The sequence below is a fragment of the Camelus dromedarius genome, chromosome 3 (genome assembly GCF_036321535.1).
Source record: "Camelus dromedarius isolate mCamDro1 chromosome 3, mCamDro1.pat, whole genome shotgun sequence".
NCBI classification, from domain to species: domain Eukaryota; kingdom Metazoa; phylum Chordata; class Mammalia; order Artiodactyla; family Camelidae; genus Camelus; species Camelus dromedarius.
Genome location: NC_087438.1, coordinates 34,002,307 through 34,021,093, shown reverse-complemented (window position 1 = coordinate 34,021,093; position 18,787 = coordinate 34,002,307). Strand labels below are relative to the sequence as shown.

Here is an 18,787-nt window from a genome sequence, read left to right as displayed (position 1 = left end):
CTGTCTTGAATGTTCCTACAGGAAGGAGAGAAATGAGAGCTAGAATTCTGCTGTTATCAACAAGTACAAAGCACATTTTCCAAGGGCAAAGAATCGTGTTCCTTTTGCTCCCTTTCCCCAAAACATTCTGTGGCAATGGTTTTGCTGAATATCTTAAGACATCTACACATTAGCATACTGTTAGTTCATGTTGGCTCTCTACCTGGCGTGATTTATCCCAAATCAAGCTTGAACATGTAAACCTTAAGATTTGGTTTGAAGAGGGGGAAAAGGGTGGGAAGGGATAAATTGGGAGTTTGAGCATTGCAGATACTAACTAGATAGATAGATAGATAGATAGATAGATAGATAGATAGATAGATAGATAGATATAGATATACAAATTTATTCTGTACAGCACAGGGAACTATAGGCAATACCTTGTGGTAGCCTATAATGAAAAGAATGTGAAAATGAATATATGCATGTTCATGTATGACTGAAACAGTATGCTGTACACCAGAAACTGACACAACATTGTAAACTGACAATACTTCAAAAAAACTTAAAAGAAAAGAAATGAAACTGTCAGATAGCTTACTATGTGAAATTTAAACCAATTATATATGGGTAGCTAAAATAAATAGCAAGTAGTTCTCATGGGGAAAAATTTTGGTTTGATAGGATTGATGGTGAGAAGACACTGACTTCATACTCTGAGAGGCATGAGAATTTGAAAAGTAAACACTCACAAGAAATCCTCTGGTTCCCATGTTCCTTGTCAGTGTCAAGCCAAGGCTCATGTTGGTTTTCATCTCAGTAACATTGGAAATGCTTGTGGAACCTTTCAAAGGGGAGAAAATTTTAAAAAGTGATTAAATCCTCATCATTGATTTGAAGCTGTTTTTTTAAAAAAAAAAAACAAACAGGTACATTCACAATGACATGTAGCATTGAATTTAGTGCGTGTGGTATATAATCAAGTGGAGGGATATGAGATGCTTTCAGTGCTCACTGAATTAAATGCATGCGGCTGCAGAACGTACGATACTAGGGATTGGGGTCTACAAAGGTCATGATGGTTCTAACTAATGCTTTATTCTGGATCAGAAAAAAATATCCTCAAAGTGTTATCAAAGAATGCCATATAGTAGAATCTGGCTCAAAGCAACAGTGAGTGAATGTTAAAAGGAAATGACAACACCAGTATGTAAAATAATAGATAATCTCTCCCACTGAACTAGTGTGTTATCTACTGTATCTGTTCTTGAGCTATTGAAATTTGAAATTCTTCTCAATAATATTATTTACTCTTATCTTCTAATCTCTGCCAAGGTATACACATAGAAAAATTATGCTATTTATGTATATGTATACATACATAAATTATGCTAAACTATCTGCTGATATACACACATAAAATTTCTAAAAATGATACAAATATATATTTTGGGCTGAGTACTCAAAAGCCTTAAATAGTTTATCCCCATTTCCCAGGATAACCATGTTACAACTTCATCCTTCTTCTCAAGCCTCTGACTCAAGCCAGATCCCATCACTGTCTGTGAATAACCTGTCCACTGCACAGAAGAGAATCACACTCGAAGGGTCATCTCAACTTCTCTCATCTTTACCTAAAGGTCCTCCTAGAAGTCCTACTTCTTCTCTTTCCTTTGTGTTTCAGAGAAGGGAGCATTATTCCTAAGACTCATTTTCCTAGGTACCAGAGATGTTAATCCCATCTAGTTAACTCTATTCTTGACCAAAAGTCACTTCCTTCTCATTGCCTCCTTCCAGTCTCCCTACAAATAGATCATCCCCTTTTTATTACAAATTTTTTTTCTCTTTAAGCTGCTACCCCATCAAACTATTTTCCCAATTTTTCTCCACTCCTTAACTTCCTGAAATGGAGGTCTAATTTCACTTTTTCACTACTCACTGCTCCTTAATTTCTTGTAATCTGTTTTCTCCTCTCAGCACTACTGGATTTATATTGTAGGAAAGAAAACTACAAAATACAGTCTGCTGGAGTGCAGAAAGAAAATAACAGAGCTTCTATGTGTACGCTTTTATTTTGTTAAGTTTATTTTTATTAGGAATTGTTCTAAAATATATTTTATAAATAAAAAATAAAACATATAAAGGTGAGTGTTCCAAAGTCAGAGGTTATGATATGCTATATTAGGGGTGATATAATAAAACTTTTGAACTATATAATAAAACTTTTGAACACTGACCCGTAATGTATATTTTTATTATTTTTAGAAATTGTATGTATATATACATGAGCAGATACTTTAGCATAATGTACATTTACATACATGTACATAAATAGCATAATTTCATGTATATGTATATATGTGTAAATATTTGTATACATGTATTATATGCATATAGTGAGTGTTCCAAATGTTTGGAGAGCACTGATCTATATCACCCACAACCTTAAATAAGTCAGTGATCTGTACTTAGTCCTCAAACTCTTCAACCTCTGTAGCATTTGACACCACTGATATTCCAACCACTCCACTGAAAATGTTTATTAAGCTCCTACCATATGCCAGAAATTATGCTAGAAATTAGGTATACAGAGATGTGTGAGAAGCACTCCTGCTCTTGTTTCTAAGTCCTCATGAGTATTTTTGATTCTCTTCTTTCCCTTGATCCCCATAACAGTGTATTTTCCTGATTCATGCCTTAATTCTTCAAAACTCTGATTCCTTAGTACAGGGTATTTGAGGAGAATGATAATCAAACTGAGTAACTTTTTACTTGTATCAGAAAATATTGCTTTGAAATATGCCTCATGTAACTTTCTAGTCTTGTACCTTAATAACTTTTTTTCAGTAATAGAAGGCATCTGAGATATGGATAATTAAAACAGCAAATCCAAAAAATTACAAATAATTCCAAATTGGGATTGTTATTTCATTAGAATGTATCATTCAGATGTGACCAGAAACACAGAGTGTTCCTCAGCACTTCCAAAATCAGCCCTTGTACTGAAATTTCTATACTTCATGGTTTGTTTTGAGGAGGGAGAGAAGTATGGATAGCTTCAGGTTTCTGTAGGTAATCAGCAAAATAATCCTAAATGTTGATGGAAGGTGGTCTACAGTCCGGGGGTGGATGGTCCAGGAAGCAATATGTTTCCCATGCATCTTATCTTATCGGGTCATCAATCTGTGTTGGAGATTTGGGTATAATTGGGCCCCATATGACTACAGAAATAAAGGTGAAAAAAAGCTGTCTATATTTCTTTAAGACAAAACTATCATTGGTTTTGTTGTTTTTCAATTGGATATATAACAAATGAGATTTTGTTATTTGTTAAAAAAAATCACATTGCTAATTATAACTTACTTTGCAAATTCAGTTTTTCACATGTAGCAGTGGACAGATCAACAGGGCATTTATACACATCTCCCATTCGGTTCTCAGGAAAACCACTCCAAGGTGAACCAACCAGTAACCTAGAAATAGGGATTTTTTTTTCGCATTAGACATAAAATGTATGCTATAGTTTTTTTAAAGATAAAAGTGACCATAAAACAATAAAAAAAACCCACACATTTAATTTCAATTTTTAATAAATGAACAGTTTATATCTGTTCAGCTATAACTTGCCCTTTCTTTTTCTCTCAGCTAATCAAGCTCTTTAATGAATGTCTGCAGTACAGCTGTCTTGCCACACCTGGGAGGTCTCTAAAGCAGCGCTGTCCAACAGAAGTAGAATGCAGGCCACAATTGTGAGCCACATGTGTAGTTTTACGCTTTCAATAGCCACATCAATAAAATTAAAAAGCAAAGGTAAAACTAAAATAATATATATTATTTAACTCACTAAATCCAAACTAGCATGCAATCAACATTAAAATGATTAATGAGCTATTTGACGTTCTTTTTTTCCATACTGTTTTTGAAATTCAGTGTGTACTTCATACTTTGAGCACACATCGACATGGACAAGTAACATTTTAAGTGCTCAGTAGCCACATGTGGCTAGTGGCTACAATATTGGTCAGCATAGCTCTAAAGAATGAAACGATATTAAAACCTCGAGCAAAAACTAACATTTGTTGAGTGCTTGCTATGCCCTAAGCACTTTCATATTCTATTTAGGGAGCAGATGGGTTATCTAAGTGGCTTTCTGTTTACTGTCTATACAAAGGAATCCTCAGCAAAAATACAGAGCAAGAGTACTGTGGGGCTCTCCTTGTATGTATCGTGTTTAGGGCCAGAATACAGAATGCAGAGGTCAGAGACGGGTCCCAACACCTTCCCTTTGGTTAGTTTCACATCCTACAGAGCATTTCTAATTAGATACTGTGTGTTTCCCTGTAGTACCACTCACAGGACATTTCTGGCCACAGAAGAATGGACAGAGTCCATGAAACAATCTAATCTTTAGAAACTCCAGCAGGTTAACTTACTCAGCAGCATCCAGTGACTAAGGAGGCATATATGATTCAACGTTTTTCCCTTGTCAAAGCTGGGAAGGATTAGATTATCAATCAATGAAACTTCAACTCTTTCATTAGCCTTCTGTCTAAATATTTTATAATTATTGATTAACATGTGCTCAATTAAGTGCTAGAGTGGATAAAAAGTCCAAGGCACATTTCTGTCTACTAAATGTAGCAAAACTATTTAAAATACATGACAAATAAAATAATAATCATCCAAATGAATGGGAAGAAGCAAATAAGTTCCCCTTCTTGGAAAAACATTAAAATGGTCAGAGAAAGCAAAAATAGGCATCGAAGGATGAGGCTGGTAGTCAACATTCTTATCACAGGGAACAGCATGAAGAATTATGGGAAGAGGGAAAAAAAATTATTTTGAAAGAGAGTTAATGATTCAGTAATAATCTTCTCCCCTTATTCATCTTATACAATTATTCTCAAACTAATATTTTGTAGAGCATTCTAGAATACTTTCAATCAATTAACTTTGATTAAGCTTAGAGTTGAAAGATTTTTGTCTCCTTATGAGCAGTTACTTTAGCATAATTTACCTATTAAAATATTGCCTGTAGAAACCATCAACAACAACAAAAAGACAACCCACTGGATGGGAGAACATATTTACAAATGATAAGACTGATAAGGGGTTAATATACAAAATATATAAACAACTCACACAACACAACATCAAAAAAAAAAAAAAAATCCCAATCAAAAACTAGGCAGAAGACCTGAATAGACATTTTTCCAAAGAAGACATACAGATGGCCAACAGGCACATGAAAAGATGCTCAACATTGTTAATCATCAGAGAAAGTCAAAATAAAACCACAGTGAGACGTCACTTCACACCTGTCAGAATAAACTATCATCAAAAAGACCACAAATAACAAATGTTGGTGAGGATGTGGAGAAAAGGGAATCCTCATACACTGTTGGCAGGAATGTAAATTGGTGCAGCCACTACAGAAAACAGTATGAAGCTTTCTCAAAAAACTAAAAATAGAACTACAATATGACCCAGTAATTCCACTCCTAGGTATTTATCCTAAAAAACCAAAAATGCTAGTTTGAAAAGATACATGTCCCTCAATGTTCATAGCAGCATTATTTACAATTGCCAAGGTACAGAAGCAACCGAAGTGTCCAACAACAGATGAATGGATAAAGATGATTTGGTATATGTATACAATGGAATACTACTTTAGCCATAAAAAGAATGAAATTTTGCCATTTGCAACAACGGGGATGAACTTGGAGAAAGACCAGCACTGAATGATAACACTTAAATGTGAAATCTAAAAATATAAAACAAACTAGTGAATATTAAAAAAAAAAAAAAAGCAGACTCATAGACATAGAAAGCAAACCAGTGGTTATTAGTAGGGAAAGGGAAGAAGGGAGGGGCAATACAGGAGTAGAGGATTAAGAGGTACAAACTACTAGGCAGAAAATAAATAAGCTATAAGGATATATAGTACAATACATGAAATATAGCTAATGTTTTATAATAACTGTAAATGGAATATAACATTTAAAAATTGTGAACCACTATGTTGTACACCTGAAACTTATGTAACTATATCTTAATAAAAAAGTAATACACCAAAAAAAAAATGCCTATAGACTAGACAGGAATACAGGAATATCAGACATATAGGTTAAGGTTTTTGGAAAAAAAATCTAATATTGGCCTTAGTAAGTCTGAATATTTGCTTTAATGGAGAGAGAGAATCAAGGAACAGGATTTGAAGTGTGTATTTTAAATTTTTCCAATTCATGACAACTCAGAGAAAATTAGGAAAATTATGACAACTCTGAATTGTAAAAACTATCTTCCAGCAGTTGATTTTTTCTATTTGTACATGTCCTTGGTCTTTATTCCATAGTGGGACTACACAGACCACCTCTGAATTGTATATGCAGGGCGTATCTTAAAATGCAAGAAAGAAAGAGAGAGATGTCTGGCTCTTGCTTATTTCTTCAACCCTGTTTTTTCCCCATGTACTTTCCTGAAACTCTGTATCAGTCATTGAACTCAGCTCTTCCACCAGATCAGTCTTTTACTTCTCAACCTCCACCTGTTCCCTGCCTGCAAAGTTCTGCTCATTAGTGAGGTCTCCCATTAGACAACCACCTCCTCCAGGAAGTCTCCTGGTTCTTCCAAATCTGAGCCAAGGTGGATTTCCTGAGTGCTCTGAGCTTTCCCTGTCCCAGTTTTCATCACATTACTCTGTGAGCACCTGCCTTCTGACCAACTCCCCCACCAGAGAGGAACCACCCACAGGGACTAGGAGTTGTGCCTACAGCACTGAGTGACCACTTGTTGAACAAATGAATGAAAAAGCAAGTGAACAAATGAATGGATGATTCTATATTATTATTTAAGAGAATTCTCTTGGTTGAGAAAAAATGGAGAAGAAATATTTTAATTCTGTTTTTTATTGAGGAGCATTTCTTTTTTTGTCCAAGTTAGAGTTAAAAAAAAAACAAAAACAAAAAAAGAGGTGAAAAACCTCAACCAGACTGTGAGGAAAACATCATACTGTTACTGTCCTATCAGCTGTTACTGATTCAGTCTCCATATATCTGTGATGCATCCAACTTGTGTTTTTATTTTTTTAAATGAAAGCTGACTGAGGAGTCTGCAGGGAACAAAAATAGCCCCTTCTAGCAAGAAACTATAATAGGAAGTGTGGCTTTGCCCCTTTACATGCTGGGAAGACATTAATGACAGCAAATCTTACAACAGCAGGTACTGAGTGTGAGGCTTTCTGAACATTATTAATTTCATGTGCAGAACAAGTCTGAGATTGTTTTATCTCCATTTTACAGAAGGAACTACTGAGACCCAGGGAGATTTACATGTTTACATGGGTCGGGAGAGCCAAGGATAACTGATTCTGACACTGAAGCTCCTAACCCTTTGGCTATTTATTCTCTTTCCTCCAGAAGCAAGGTCTGGCAAAGGGCCCAGTTGGGAGAACTATTTCAACAGATGGGTTGGGCTTTAGAATCATCAAGGAGTAGAACCCGGAGCCTGAGGGTCAGGCCACACCTACTGAGGTGGGGTGGGGTGGAACAGGGGACGGGACGTGTGCGCGGGCCTTGGCTGTAAGGTTTACAATCCGGTAAGAACAGGGTATGTTCAGGTGGTCCCAACTGTAGTCATTTGAGTGGCTTCTATGGTGCACACGTCCCAGCCATCCCCACCGCATTCCAAAGAAACACACTGAGGAACAGAAGTTAAATATTTCTCATCTACAGTGTAAGCATCCTGTTCTCAGAGCCTCCAGCAGTAAAGCCGCACCACTCCCTCCCTGTTTTCTCAGTGAGAAAGTCAAAAGGCTACTTGCTGTTTCCTGTTGACTAAGCATTCCACGGACACCCTCCCTCTCACCTCCTCCCACTTCATCTCACAATTCAGGATTTGATCACCTGGAACCTCAGGAGGGGTTACCTGACTATAGCCGTGAGAGTTATTGCCCCCCCCCATCAATCAGACAGGAAGAAAGGAAAGTTGTGTGCCACTAAACAAGAAGGATGCGAAAGTACTTGAGATTCTCTCAAAGCATATATTGACATCTCTTAGCGGGACTGCACCATCTTAACACACAACAATAGAAGACGGTGGAAAACTAGACCGTTTTGGTGACTGCTGAAGAACAGCAAGGCTGCCCTCATCCTAGATGACTCATTCTTTAAATACAGTGAACCACATTAGCAATTAGTAAGTCACAGGTCATACTCGTCACTGCAGAGAGTATTCCCAAAACCATTGCCCACCTCCTTTATTGGCAACATTTTCAGTAGATTCTCCTCCTCCCTTGCACCCATAGGTCTCAGTGAAGTCCTTGTTCCTGACAACTCATCCTCATAAGGAGAGGCTATGACATCACCTGTGGCTACTCCGAGGGAATTGGGACATTCTTAAATTAATCAGACAGGAAGCTGAGGGAGGCAGGTATATTTATCTATAAAATTTTATGTAATCAGCTGTGGCAGGAAGAAACATGCCAGGAGAGAATGTTGTAAAGGTGGGGAACAGGATACATTAGTGGGTCAACCCTGCTGAAGACGGCAAAGTCTCTTTGAAGTAAGGGATTTAATTTAATCACAGCCAGACAAAGAGCTGCATGAACAGTCGTGTGTGCTGATTCTAAAAACAAAACAAAAATCCCAAGATATAAACTTCTCTTTTCCTACACTGAAACTGGGAATTCTTCCAAGACTACTTAAAATAACACTTACTGTTCAATTTTCTTGTGGGAAAATAGTGATTATATAGACTTCCAAAACATAGCCAATTTGCCCACCTCCAGTGGAATTCAAAATACTTTGTTTAGTTAGTAAACAGTATTTATGGTGGCGTAGGTAGTTTTAAACCCGCAATCCAGGGACTGTTATAAATATCTTCCTTTGGTCTAAACACTTTGAGTGGTCCTTCCATACTGGAGATTTTTCTAGAGATTATTGACAGAGGTGTACTTAAAATACTAGGGCAAAACTTGTTTTATTTGATTCAATAAATGGTTCTTGAGCGCCTATGGGGCCGACATGTTGCACAACTCTGGGGGCACTATTCCCACATGAATGGCGTGCCTGGGCCTTGTGCAGTATACAACTTGTGAGACTGTATATGGTGGCCAGGCCAGCTATGTGCCAGACTCAGTTCTAGGCACTGGGAATATATTGGTAAATAAGTCAGCCAAAATTTTATGGCCTCATCAAGTTTCCATTCTAGTGGGAAAAGACAGACAATACATTTAATAAGTAGGTAAAACATATGGTGATGGTAAGCAGTGCTTTGTGGGAAAATGAGCAGGACAGAGTTAGGAGTATGGGATGGAGGGTGTTGTAATATTTATCAGGATGACTAGGAGGCTTCAATGAGAAGGTGATGTTTAAGTAAAGACTTGAAGGAAGGAAAAAAGTAAACCCTAAGACTCTGGTGGATGACTAGTCCTGGCTGTGGGAACAGCAAGTGCAAAAGCCCTGTGTCTGCACCAGAATGCATGAGGGGGGACATGGTAGGAGATGAGGTCATACTGGTAATGGGCCCAGATCATGGAGAGACTTCTATGACACTGTAAGGACTGTGCTTTCCTCTTGAGTGAAATGAGAGAGCTACTGGAGGGTTTTGAGCAGAGAAGTGATGTGATCTAACATATTTTAGAAGGGTTTTGAAGGCTTCTCTCTTGAGGATGATTGCATTGGGGTAAAGGTGAAGCACTTAGAAGGCACCTGCGATAATGCAGGTGAGAGGTGATGCCGGGCTCCTACGGTGCAGGCAGAAGGGAAGGAGGTGACGAGTGTCCTTATTTTAGATGTATTTTGAAGACATGGCCAGCACGATTCCTTGAGAGGTTAGTTTTTAAAGAAAAAAGATCAAGAATGTGTATGTATATGGGACATTGTGCTGTACACCAGAAATTGACACATTATAATTGACTGTATTTCAATAAAAAAAAAAAAGGTCAAGAATGACCCCCAAGATTTCTGGCTAGAACTGAAAGCAACCATGTGGCCTTCGTCACATTAGGGGAATATAGTCAAGTAGAGCAAGATTTTGAGGGAAGGGAAGCTCGGGAGTTTAGGCGGAGGTATTTGTCAGTCTGAGATGTCCATCAGACATCCAAGGGGATATTCTGTTTGAGATCAGAAGTTTGTTATATATAATACTCACATTACGGTGAGAAACTTAAAAGCCTACAGTTTATAAATACTGTTCCCTATATGGTTTAGTTCCAGGCCACGTCAACACAAGGAGTCTGCTGAATTCTGTACGGCTCCCTGCTTGCAACGTTAACAGGAGCTTCTGATGGGAAAAATTCACCCATAAAGCCTTCACATCTCTAGGAAGGTATAAGACAGGTAGGAGAGTTCATTTTTAGCCTGTGGTTGGGAAACGTTGCTATTATAAATGGAATAAACTCCTTGGCATATGTTGAAAGGCAATTTTAGTATCCTCGCTTCATTATGCTGCCTCAGACCACTTTGGCTGCCAGATCGCTTCCTCAAACAGTGGGATGGTTGAACCCTCAAGGTCTTTCATTCAGTTCCCTGATGCAGAGTCCACCAAGCTCATTACATGAAACATCTTAAGCCTATTGTTCTGTCTCATAAAATCCCTGGAAATTAGCTTTTGCACTAGAAGCAAACGAATCAATACAAACTGATTCTATTAGGTTGCCTCACCCAACATGTAGTTTTCCTGAAGTTAAATTCAAGAGCCAAAACATTCAATTTAAAGCCTTGTGATGATACAAATTCCACATTCTTATGCACCAGCAAGGATGGAAGGAATGCTTTTAAGACCACATTTTTATAAATCAAAGCCCATGAGACAGTACCTTTTAACTATGTGCTTTGACAGATGGTTAATAATGATTAAAAGTTGGAAAAGCAACAATATTTGTAAACTGCTTTACAGTTTATAAGGCACATTTATGTGCATTATATTCTTTGATCCTTATAGATAGATACCCGGTGAGGTCAAATGTTATAACTATTCTTGTTTTCATATAAAGAAACTGAGTCTAAGTGTCTAGTTGGCAACCACGCTTATACCTGCACCTATGTCCTTTCATTCCAAATCTCCAATTCTCTCCACCATAGGAAATTGAGTAAGAACTCCTCTAGAGGAGAGGGTACTCACTGTGGCCCCATCACACGGGCCCGGAGCAACTTAACAAATAGGCTCCACCCTTGCCACTTAGCATTCTCTGGACCCTTCTTCAGATGGAGTTAGATGGATGGGAAAGTTTCAGGTAATCAACCACCAGGAAGGTGTATGTGGGCGTGTGTGAGTCCCATTCACTATCATGAATGAACACATTCTAAAAACAGACATATAGGCATTAACACAGAGGAAAGCTTAAAATCAGGAGACTAGCTGGTGAAGCATGGAGGATTTTCACAGACCACTGGAGGTCTCCAGATATTCTGGGGCAGCAGATCTATCCCACATGCAAGTCACAGAAGATGGTACGTGTGTGTGTCCCTGTGTTTGTGGGCATACACACAAATCTGTGACCAGAGCCAGGGAAGGGAGAAGTCAGTCAGAGTAAGGGATATTTAAAGTGACTTTTCTGCTATAGATTTTTATTTATGATAGATAACACAAACCATTAAAAAAAATTTTAGCCATAAAGATTATTTTAACTTAGTGGCAAAAAAATGAACTATGGTGAGATAAACATAGGTGAATCAACACTAGAGGGGTTCATGGGGTTATCAAGTAGGTACTTGGTTCCCTATTTACCCCACCCCTACTGCTAGTCAAGGGAAAGGCATTGATAGGAAACCCGCCACTCTGCACACCTATATTGATAGTGTTGAGTAATGGTTTGAGTACATGACAACAGCATAATAAATATTTATAAAAATAGTAACAATAAGTTTTTCAAACTTAAAAGTGCAAGAATATATTACGGTCAGACTTCTAATGCCTTTGCAGAATCAAAAATACAACTAAGTTACAAGTTGGTGAAAACAACTAAAATGTAATGGAAAAACAAAAAGGAATATATATGTCATGAATTTACAATAAAAGCAAACCTTGTGAATAAACAAAGCATGCTAAATGACACTGCCAGGAAAACCTAATGGCAAGAGATTTTATCTGGGGAAAGAGACATAATATTTAAAGGCCATATAATGAAAGACAAAGATTATTTTTGTAAAGGGATCAGAACAGCATTCCTGACCAAGAAGAAGAAATGGAATAAAGCTAATCCAATATGCATGGAAGCTAATCCCTGGCAGATGAGAAACGGCTGAGGCAGCGGTGGAGAGAGGTGGGGAGGAAGGAATTATTAAAAATCCAGGTTTTCTTCCTGTATATTTTTACACAGCGCTAATAACAGCACCTCATATATGCACAGTAGTTTAGTCTTTGAAGTGCTTGACTTTTATTCTCTCACAAGGTGCCCAGAACTTCTGCCCTGGTGGGGATGGCATTGTCTTTGTGCTCCAGAGAGGTTTTGTGATTTTTCCCCAGGTCACCCAGCTAAGTGGTGGGGAAGCTGAGGGCAAAACCCTTGTGCTCTGGCTCTTGACTTATATGACAAATCCCTGATTATGAGAGAATAAAAAGACAGATGGGAACCATCATCCCTGCCCAGGCAACACTTTTAACAGAATTTTTCATTCAAAATGCTGAATGAAGTTTATCTTACTTTATAAAGTTTATATGAAAATGTTATTTACATATTATTCATAAATGCCAATTACATTCTGCTACTTTCCTCCTTTGATACTTATAAAAATTCATCCACAGGGTACACTTTATCTCCATTTTGCATTAAGCTACCCTATGCATATTACTTCTTAGCTCTGTAAAGTTAGGCAAACTAAACTTTTTAAGTCTTACTCTTCTCTTCTCATTTGTAAAATTGGTAATAATTTCACAAAGCTTTTAGAATCATCCTGAGTATTATGTGTTTGGCAAAGAATGAGTATTCAGCAAATACCGGTGTTGATGTTGCCAGTGTACTGTATGACATCATCTCTGATGTCTGCTGTACAGTTGAATGTTTCTTCATTATTTACCTAAAATTTTCTTACAGAGCTATTTCTTACAATCTGTCATATTTATAACACACAAAAGCTTTCCTAAATGCTTCTTAATTAAAAAGTAAAAACTATAATATAAGCTCATATATAGATGGAAGTTTTTGGGGGGCCATGACACATGTTCATTTTATTTCTCCTGTTAAGGAACAAGCATGCAGTGGCCCTCACCAGAACAAGGAAATACATTACTGTAACTGGAAATACCCCCAATTCCCAGACAGTCCTCGTCACACAAGTGATTGCAGTCTTCTAAGGTTTTTGAGTCATATAATGAGCTCAGATCATTCTTCAGACAGGCCGTCAGATTAGACAAACAGAAACAGTGTGTACCACTGCAAGCTTTCAGGAAATGACTTTAAACATATCACAATCCTTTGTGTAACTGTTTGTGATAAGGATTGCATCACCTACATTTGAACATCCTGTGTATAAAATGAAGACTCCAAAATGGGATGACCTTTTGCCCACACTGAAGGGAGAAGAGACCACAATCTTACTTACAGACAGAGGGGAGCTCCAGGGCTCTACTTGGAAGGTAATTGCTTTTAAAATTACCCAACTCATTTGAGACTGTTAAAAAGGTTCATGAATTCTCAAAGCCATATCACCACTGTTTCTAGAGTGAAAGTCTACAGAGTAATAAAAGTGTAATAAATGAAACTAGCAAAGGAGTTGAGATTATTTTGTTAAAATCTTGTAGATCCCAATGCAAAATATCCCCCTGCAAATGCTTAGCAATATTGGACATATGGAATAGCTAAAGTTGACTTTAAAAACAGCAAAGTGTGATTTAAGAAAACTTAGACTAGAGCCTTCAGCGAGTTGTCAGAAGGAAAGAAAGGGCTGAGAGATGGAGTCAGGGCTCAACAAGACAGACTGTAAAGAAAATCAAAGTATGCAGAGGAAAACACTACCAAAACAGCAGCTTCAGAACAAGCTTTAAGGGAGTGAACAAATAAGGGTGTGCACACGTGTGTTGTGTGTTACATATGTACAGTCTGAGGGGAAAAGATTCACAGTTTATTAAAGGAATTCATAGTAATACCACTTTCTGTGGCCAAAGATAACTTGATTAGAATCAGAAGGAGAGGTAATGTTTAAACAGTCCTTCCACATCTGCTACTTCCATAATGTCTGTGCGACTGTCATAAATTAGGAGTGGGGGAGGGCACGGTGCCAACTGTCAAAACAAATAGGCCATTCTGGACGCCAAGTTTCGTATTATTTTCCTTGCGCCTGAGAGCTGGGAAGGCTGCGGGTCCTCACTGTGGCCCACCCCAGCACGGGGGCGGGGACGCCCGCACGGGGATCCCGCCCCAGCCCTGCCCTCCGAGCAGGGCACCGCGGGGGGCCAGGCCAGCGGGAGAGGCCCGCAGGGCCCGGCGTCCTAGGCCCCGGGAAGAGAAAACGAGCAGTAAGTGAACGCAGCAAGCGACACTAAAGGGACCCAGCCCCCGCTCACTACGGGGCTGGCACTTCCGTCTCTGGCGTTCCTCCCTGCTGCCTGCTCTGCACATCCGTCTTCCTCACTGACTCCACTCCACGCGCCTTCAAGTCAAGGGCTATGTTTTGTGCATCCTGCACTTCACGTAGCGTCCAGCCTGTGGTGGACTAGAAGGTCACGTCCGTGACTTGGACGTTACAAGGCCAGGGCGGTGAAGGACCCGGGCTGGCACGCCGCACCCGCTTCTGTTCTCTCTCCCTCCTGCTTTCCACTCCACAGGGTGGGGCCCTCAGGTAAGATGGCGCCCTCCCCTTCTTCCCGTGTGGTGGCTCTGCCCACACCAGCTGGTGGTTACATCCAGGCTTGAGGGAAGGAAGGCCTTGATAAGCCTCACACGACACCTTACCAGAAAGCTCTACACTGGAGCTAAAAGCACCAGCCCAGCCAACAGCAGCCTGTGCCTTGTTCGCCAGCAGCCGGTGTCCTGTGTTTGTGTGTCTTCAGGAATGTCACGAGAAGGCCAAGGCAGAATTTAGGAATGTCTGGTGTCCCCCGTCTTGACATAACCCTGTCAGTACCAGAGTCTCACCATAAAGTGCTAACCCACTTGTCTGTTAGGCATGCTTTGTATGCTTAGAGGGAATCCTGGGGAGGGACAGAAGAATGGCTTTTTGCCAGGTTGTCAACTTTTTGTCCCTTTTGGTCTTAACTTCCTACCTGCAATGTGGCCAGTGGTTGAGTTGCCTACAATCCTTGATAGGCTTATCCTATCTACCAGCATCTATTACTCATGGTGGCGCTTTCCTTGTCCCAGAAAAACTGTTACTTAGAAAAAATAACCTCAAGCTTAATGCCAGGTTGTCCTCAGCAAGGCCACGCTTGTGAAGGTCTTTCTCAGCTCCTACTGAAGTCCGTCTACTAGAATTCAGTTTGTAAACTGCCTTGGGTCAATCAGTTGGAATCAGGACTTTCATTCGGTCCTTCAATAAATAATTATTGACACCCCCACCCCACTCGATGCTTTGTTCACTGGTGGGTGCTCAGAACAGTCTGGGTTCTGAGCACACACCAGGGAACAAAGCAGTGCCCCTACACTCAGAGACAGGGCAGAAAACAAGACAGCGAGCACATAAACAAAACTGGGTAATTTCAGATGGTAATAACCGCTGTATGGAAAATAAATCAGCATAAAAGGCTAGAGAGTGAGTGAGAGGTGTGGTCAGGTGCTCATTCAGATAGGCTGGCTCTGACAGGGCTCTTGGAGGAGGAGGCATCTGAGCTGAGACCGAGAGATAAGAGCCAACCAGCTGAGTAAAGATCTGGGAAGACCGCTCCTTCCAGGAGAAGAGCACGTGCAGACGCTTTGAAGAGGCTGGTGTGTTTGAGGGGCAGACAAAAGACGGAAGTAACGGGCACAGAGAACCAGGGTGAAGGGTGAAACCTGAGATAGGAGAGGCAGATGAGACCAGATCATGAAGCAGCCTTTAAGAAATTTTAATGTATTCTAATTACAGTGGAAAGCCACAGAGGGTTTTCCTCTAGGGGGTGACATTACTTGGACTGTGTTTTACAAAGTCCACACTGGCTGCAGTGGGAAGAGTGGAGGCTGTAGAAGGGAAGCTGGAGAGGGGCTGAGAAGCTGTGGCTGCTGTCCCTGCAGGGGCTTGTGTGGCCTCGGATCAGGGGCACAGGAAAGATAGTGAGAAATGGTCTGTTGTCTTAGGTGTTTTGGTGGTGGGGGCAGCAGGACTGGCTAACGGAGGAGATACAGAGGAGGGGAGAGAAGGGGAGGGGTCAAGGATATTGCCGTCACCTGCTGATGGAGAAAATCAGATATTTGTTTTCTGTCAGTTCAGTCTATGTCTATTAGGCATGAAAGTGGAGATGTCCGATATGGGTGTTGCAGTTCAGGAGAGTCAGGGCTGGACAGGTAACATGGGAGGGCATTACAACTTCACCTGCTAAATTCCAAGGTCAAACTATTCCGACCAGAACATTTTTCAGGTTTATGGCTATCAAAGCATAATTAGCTAATTGTTAGAGATGCTCTCTCTCTTATACCGTAAGTGATGACAGTAAATGCTGCTCTTTGGGTTTCCAACCATAGTGTTTTTCTCCTTCCAGATGATGGACAAACTGTCTGCAACATGTATCGCTTCCCACGTCTCCTCACGGTAGTTAATGCTCTTCTCCCATCTGTTCATCTCCACTCCTTAAGACCCAGCTCATGATTCGCCTCCTCCAAGATGCCTTCTAAGATACACTATCCTCCTGACTGATAATTTCATTTTGTTCCCCCATCACAGAGACAGGCATGCTGTAAAATGTGATAAAGATTCCAAATGTTTCTTCGAATTCAGTTTTTTTTTAGAGTATCAGACAAGTTCACACAGAAAAAAAGGGTATAAATTATAGCTCTTATTTGATAAGCCAACAATAGCCCATATAAATCACTGGAAAGAGCTCTAGATGATCCAGATCCAGGGTGAGCCTGGGGCCTTCTGCTGCAACACGGAGCATGAGACCCTACATCACATGAGGTAAGGTCCACAGACTTAGAATGAAGCCAGTAGATAAAGCTTTGCTGAAGGGGAAAATTTAGGGGACAATTCTGCCATCTAGAAATGGCCCAGAGGCAGCATTAGTTAGCTGAATATCTACAAAGCCTAATGGGTACCGATTTACAGAGTAAGAAAGGAAGACAAGTCTGTCTGTTTATCATCTATTATCTATATATTAAAGTCACATCTGGTAATATGAATTCACTCTGGAATATTTAGACAAAATTTTTTACCTAGGTTTTAAAAAGTACTTCTATGCCATCCCATTAATTATCAATCTGCGAGGTATCAACTTTCACAGAAAAATCCCTCATTTAAGAATATTTGAGGGCTATTAATCATATATTCATGTACCAATTTGAACAAGCAATTATAGTCAAATATTAAATCTGTTTAGTGTTTTTACTGAAATCAGAAAGAAGAGAACATTCTTACCAGTTGCCTTTTGGATTTATAAACTGCTGCACCGCATAGCCAAACTGTTCACTTGAAGGACCGGAAAATATCTTTGCTTCTGGGAGACCCACATTGTACGCCACACAACAGTTTAAAATGCCTATTAAAGAAAAATGAAAACGTAGTCCATATTTACAATTTGTGAATGTAAGTTTGTAATGTTCTCAAAGGCTCCCTGAAAACAAACAACTGGTTTGATATAGTAATCATTTTCTTTATTACTGTTTACCAAGAAGTGATGGCTACTGCTGTTAAGTACTAATTTGGGGCCCCGGCACCATGCTCAGAACTTTATATGCATGATTCATTATTTCTTCCATCCTCATAGCAACCCTAGGCTGCTAAATTTAAATTTGTTTTGCAGAAATTTAGGTTCGCGAAGATAAGTGTGTCTCAAAGGTAGAACGTGGTAAGGGCAGGATTTGAACACAGGGCGGTCTAATCAAGAGCCTGAGCTCTTAAACCACACAGTCCATCTAGCAATTCTTAAGTAACTTCATTTCTATTTGTCCTTCCTAACACAGTAAGACTCTAAACCATCCAAGGGCAGAATAGGATAGAATCTCCTATATCTTCTGAACCTCTCTGAAGATCTTGAACTCTGTGTGAAATGTCTGTTGAAAAAGCATTGCTGACTACATCAAAGGAGGCAGAACAATCACAGCACCTTGAAAACTGTATCATCTTCATTTCTGAGGATGAAAGTGTAGGGAAAGGTATCATATCTTTTTTATTCCAACTGTCAAAAGTGGCTGTGCTTTTTGATGACTCTTTGTGAATGCTCAAGAAATGATACTCACTTTCAAAATCAACAAAGGCCTTCACAGGATACATAAAGCCTTGATAGACTTTTTTGAACAACTTTGTTTCCGATGGAAAGGGAAAGTAGGGAAAAAGTAAGGTTAATGAAGTCTCCCTCTGTGACACTGACAGCATTAATGCAAGCCATCCTTTGTTTGGGAGAAAGAAGGTTGTGTGGGCATTAACATTCTCTATGGAGATGGCTTTAAAACTGACATCAAAGTTCATTAGTAAGTGTTTTCACTTTCTGGGCAACATTGAAAATGTGCAATATTTCATAAGTCTGTTGTTTCAGGCACAGAAAGGACAGAGGAAAAGGGCTGGCTCTTTCGTTGTGCCCACGTACTTCCGAGGGCAGATTCTGTAGCCTGCTCCAAAGGGATAGCCAGGCCAGTGATGGAGCTTTAGGAACTTACATTAGTTTTGGGTTTTTGTTTTGTTTTGTTTTGTTTTGTTTTGTTTTGTTTTTGCTGTTACTGTTGTTTTGTAATTGAGTGTTTTAT

The 18,787-nt window shown here is 39.6% G+C and overlaps 1 protein-coding gene across 2 annotated transcripts in view; it reads right to left on the bottom strand.

Annotated features, from left to right (window-relative positions):
* Nucleotides 1–18,787, bottom strand: part of ITGA2 (integrin subunit alpha 2) — a 95,440-nt gene that overhangs the window by 53,444 nt on the left and 23,209 nt on the right. For both annotated transcript variants that reach the window (XM_010974368.3, XM_064480567.1), the window contains exons 2-4: nucleotides 17,463–17,583; nucleotides 3,343–3,452; nucleotides 732–823 (exon numbers count right to left, since the gene is read on the bottom strand). In XM_010974368.3, coding sequence (XP_010972670.2) covers nucleotides 732–823; nucleotides 3,343–3,452; nucleotides 17,463–17,583 — 323 coding nt within the window. The remainder of the gene's footprint in view (nucleotides 1–731; nucleotides 824–3,342; nucleotides 3,453–17,462; nucleotides 17,584–18,787) is intronic.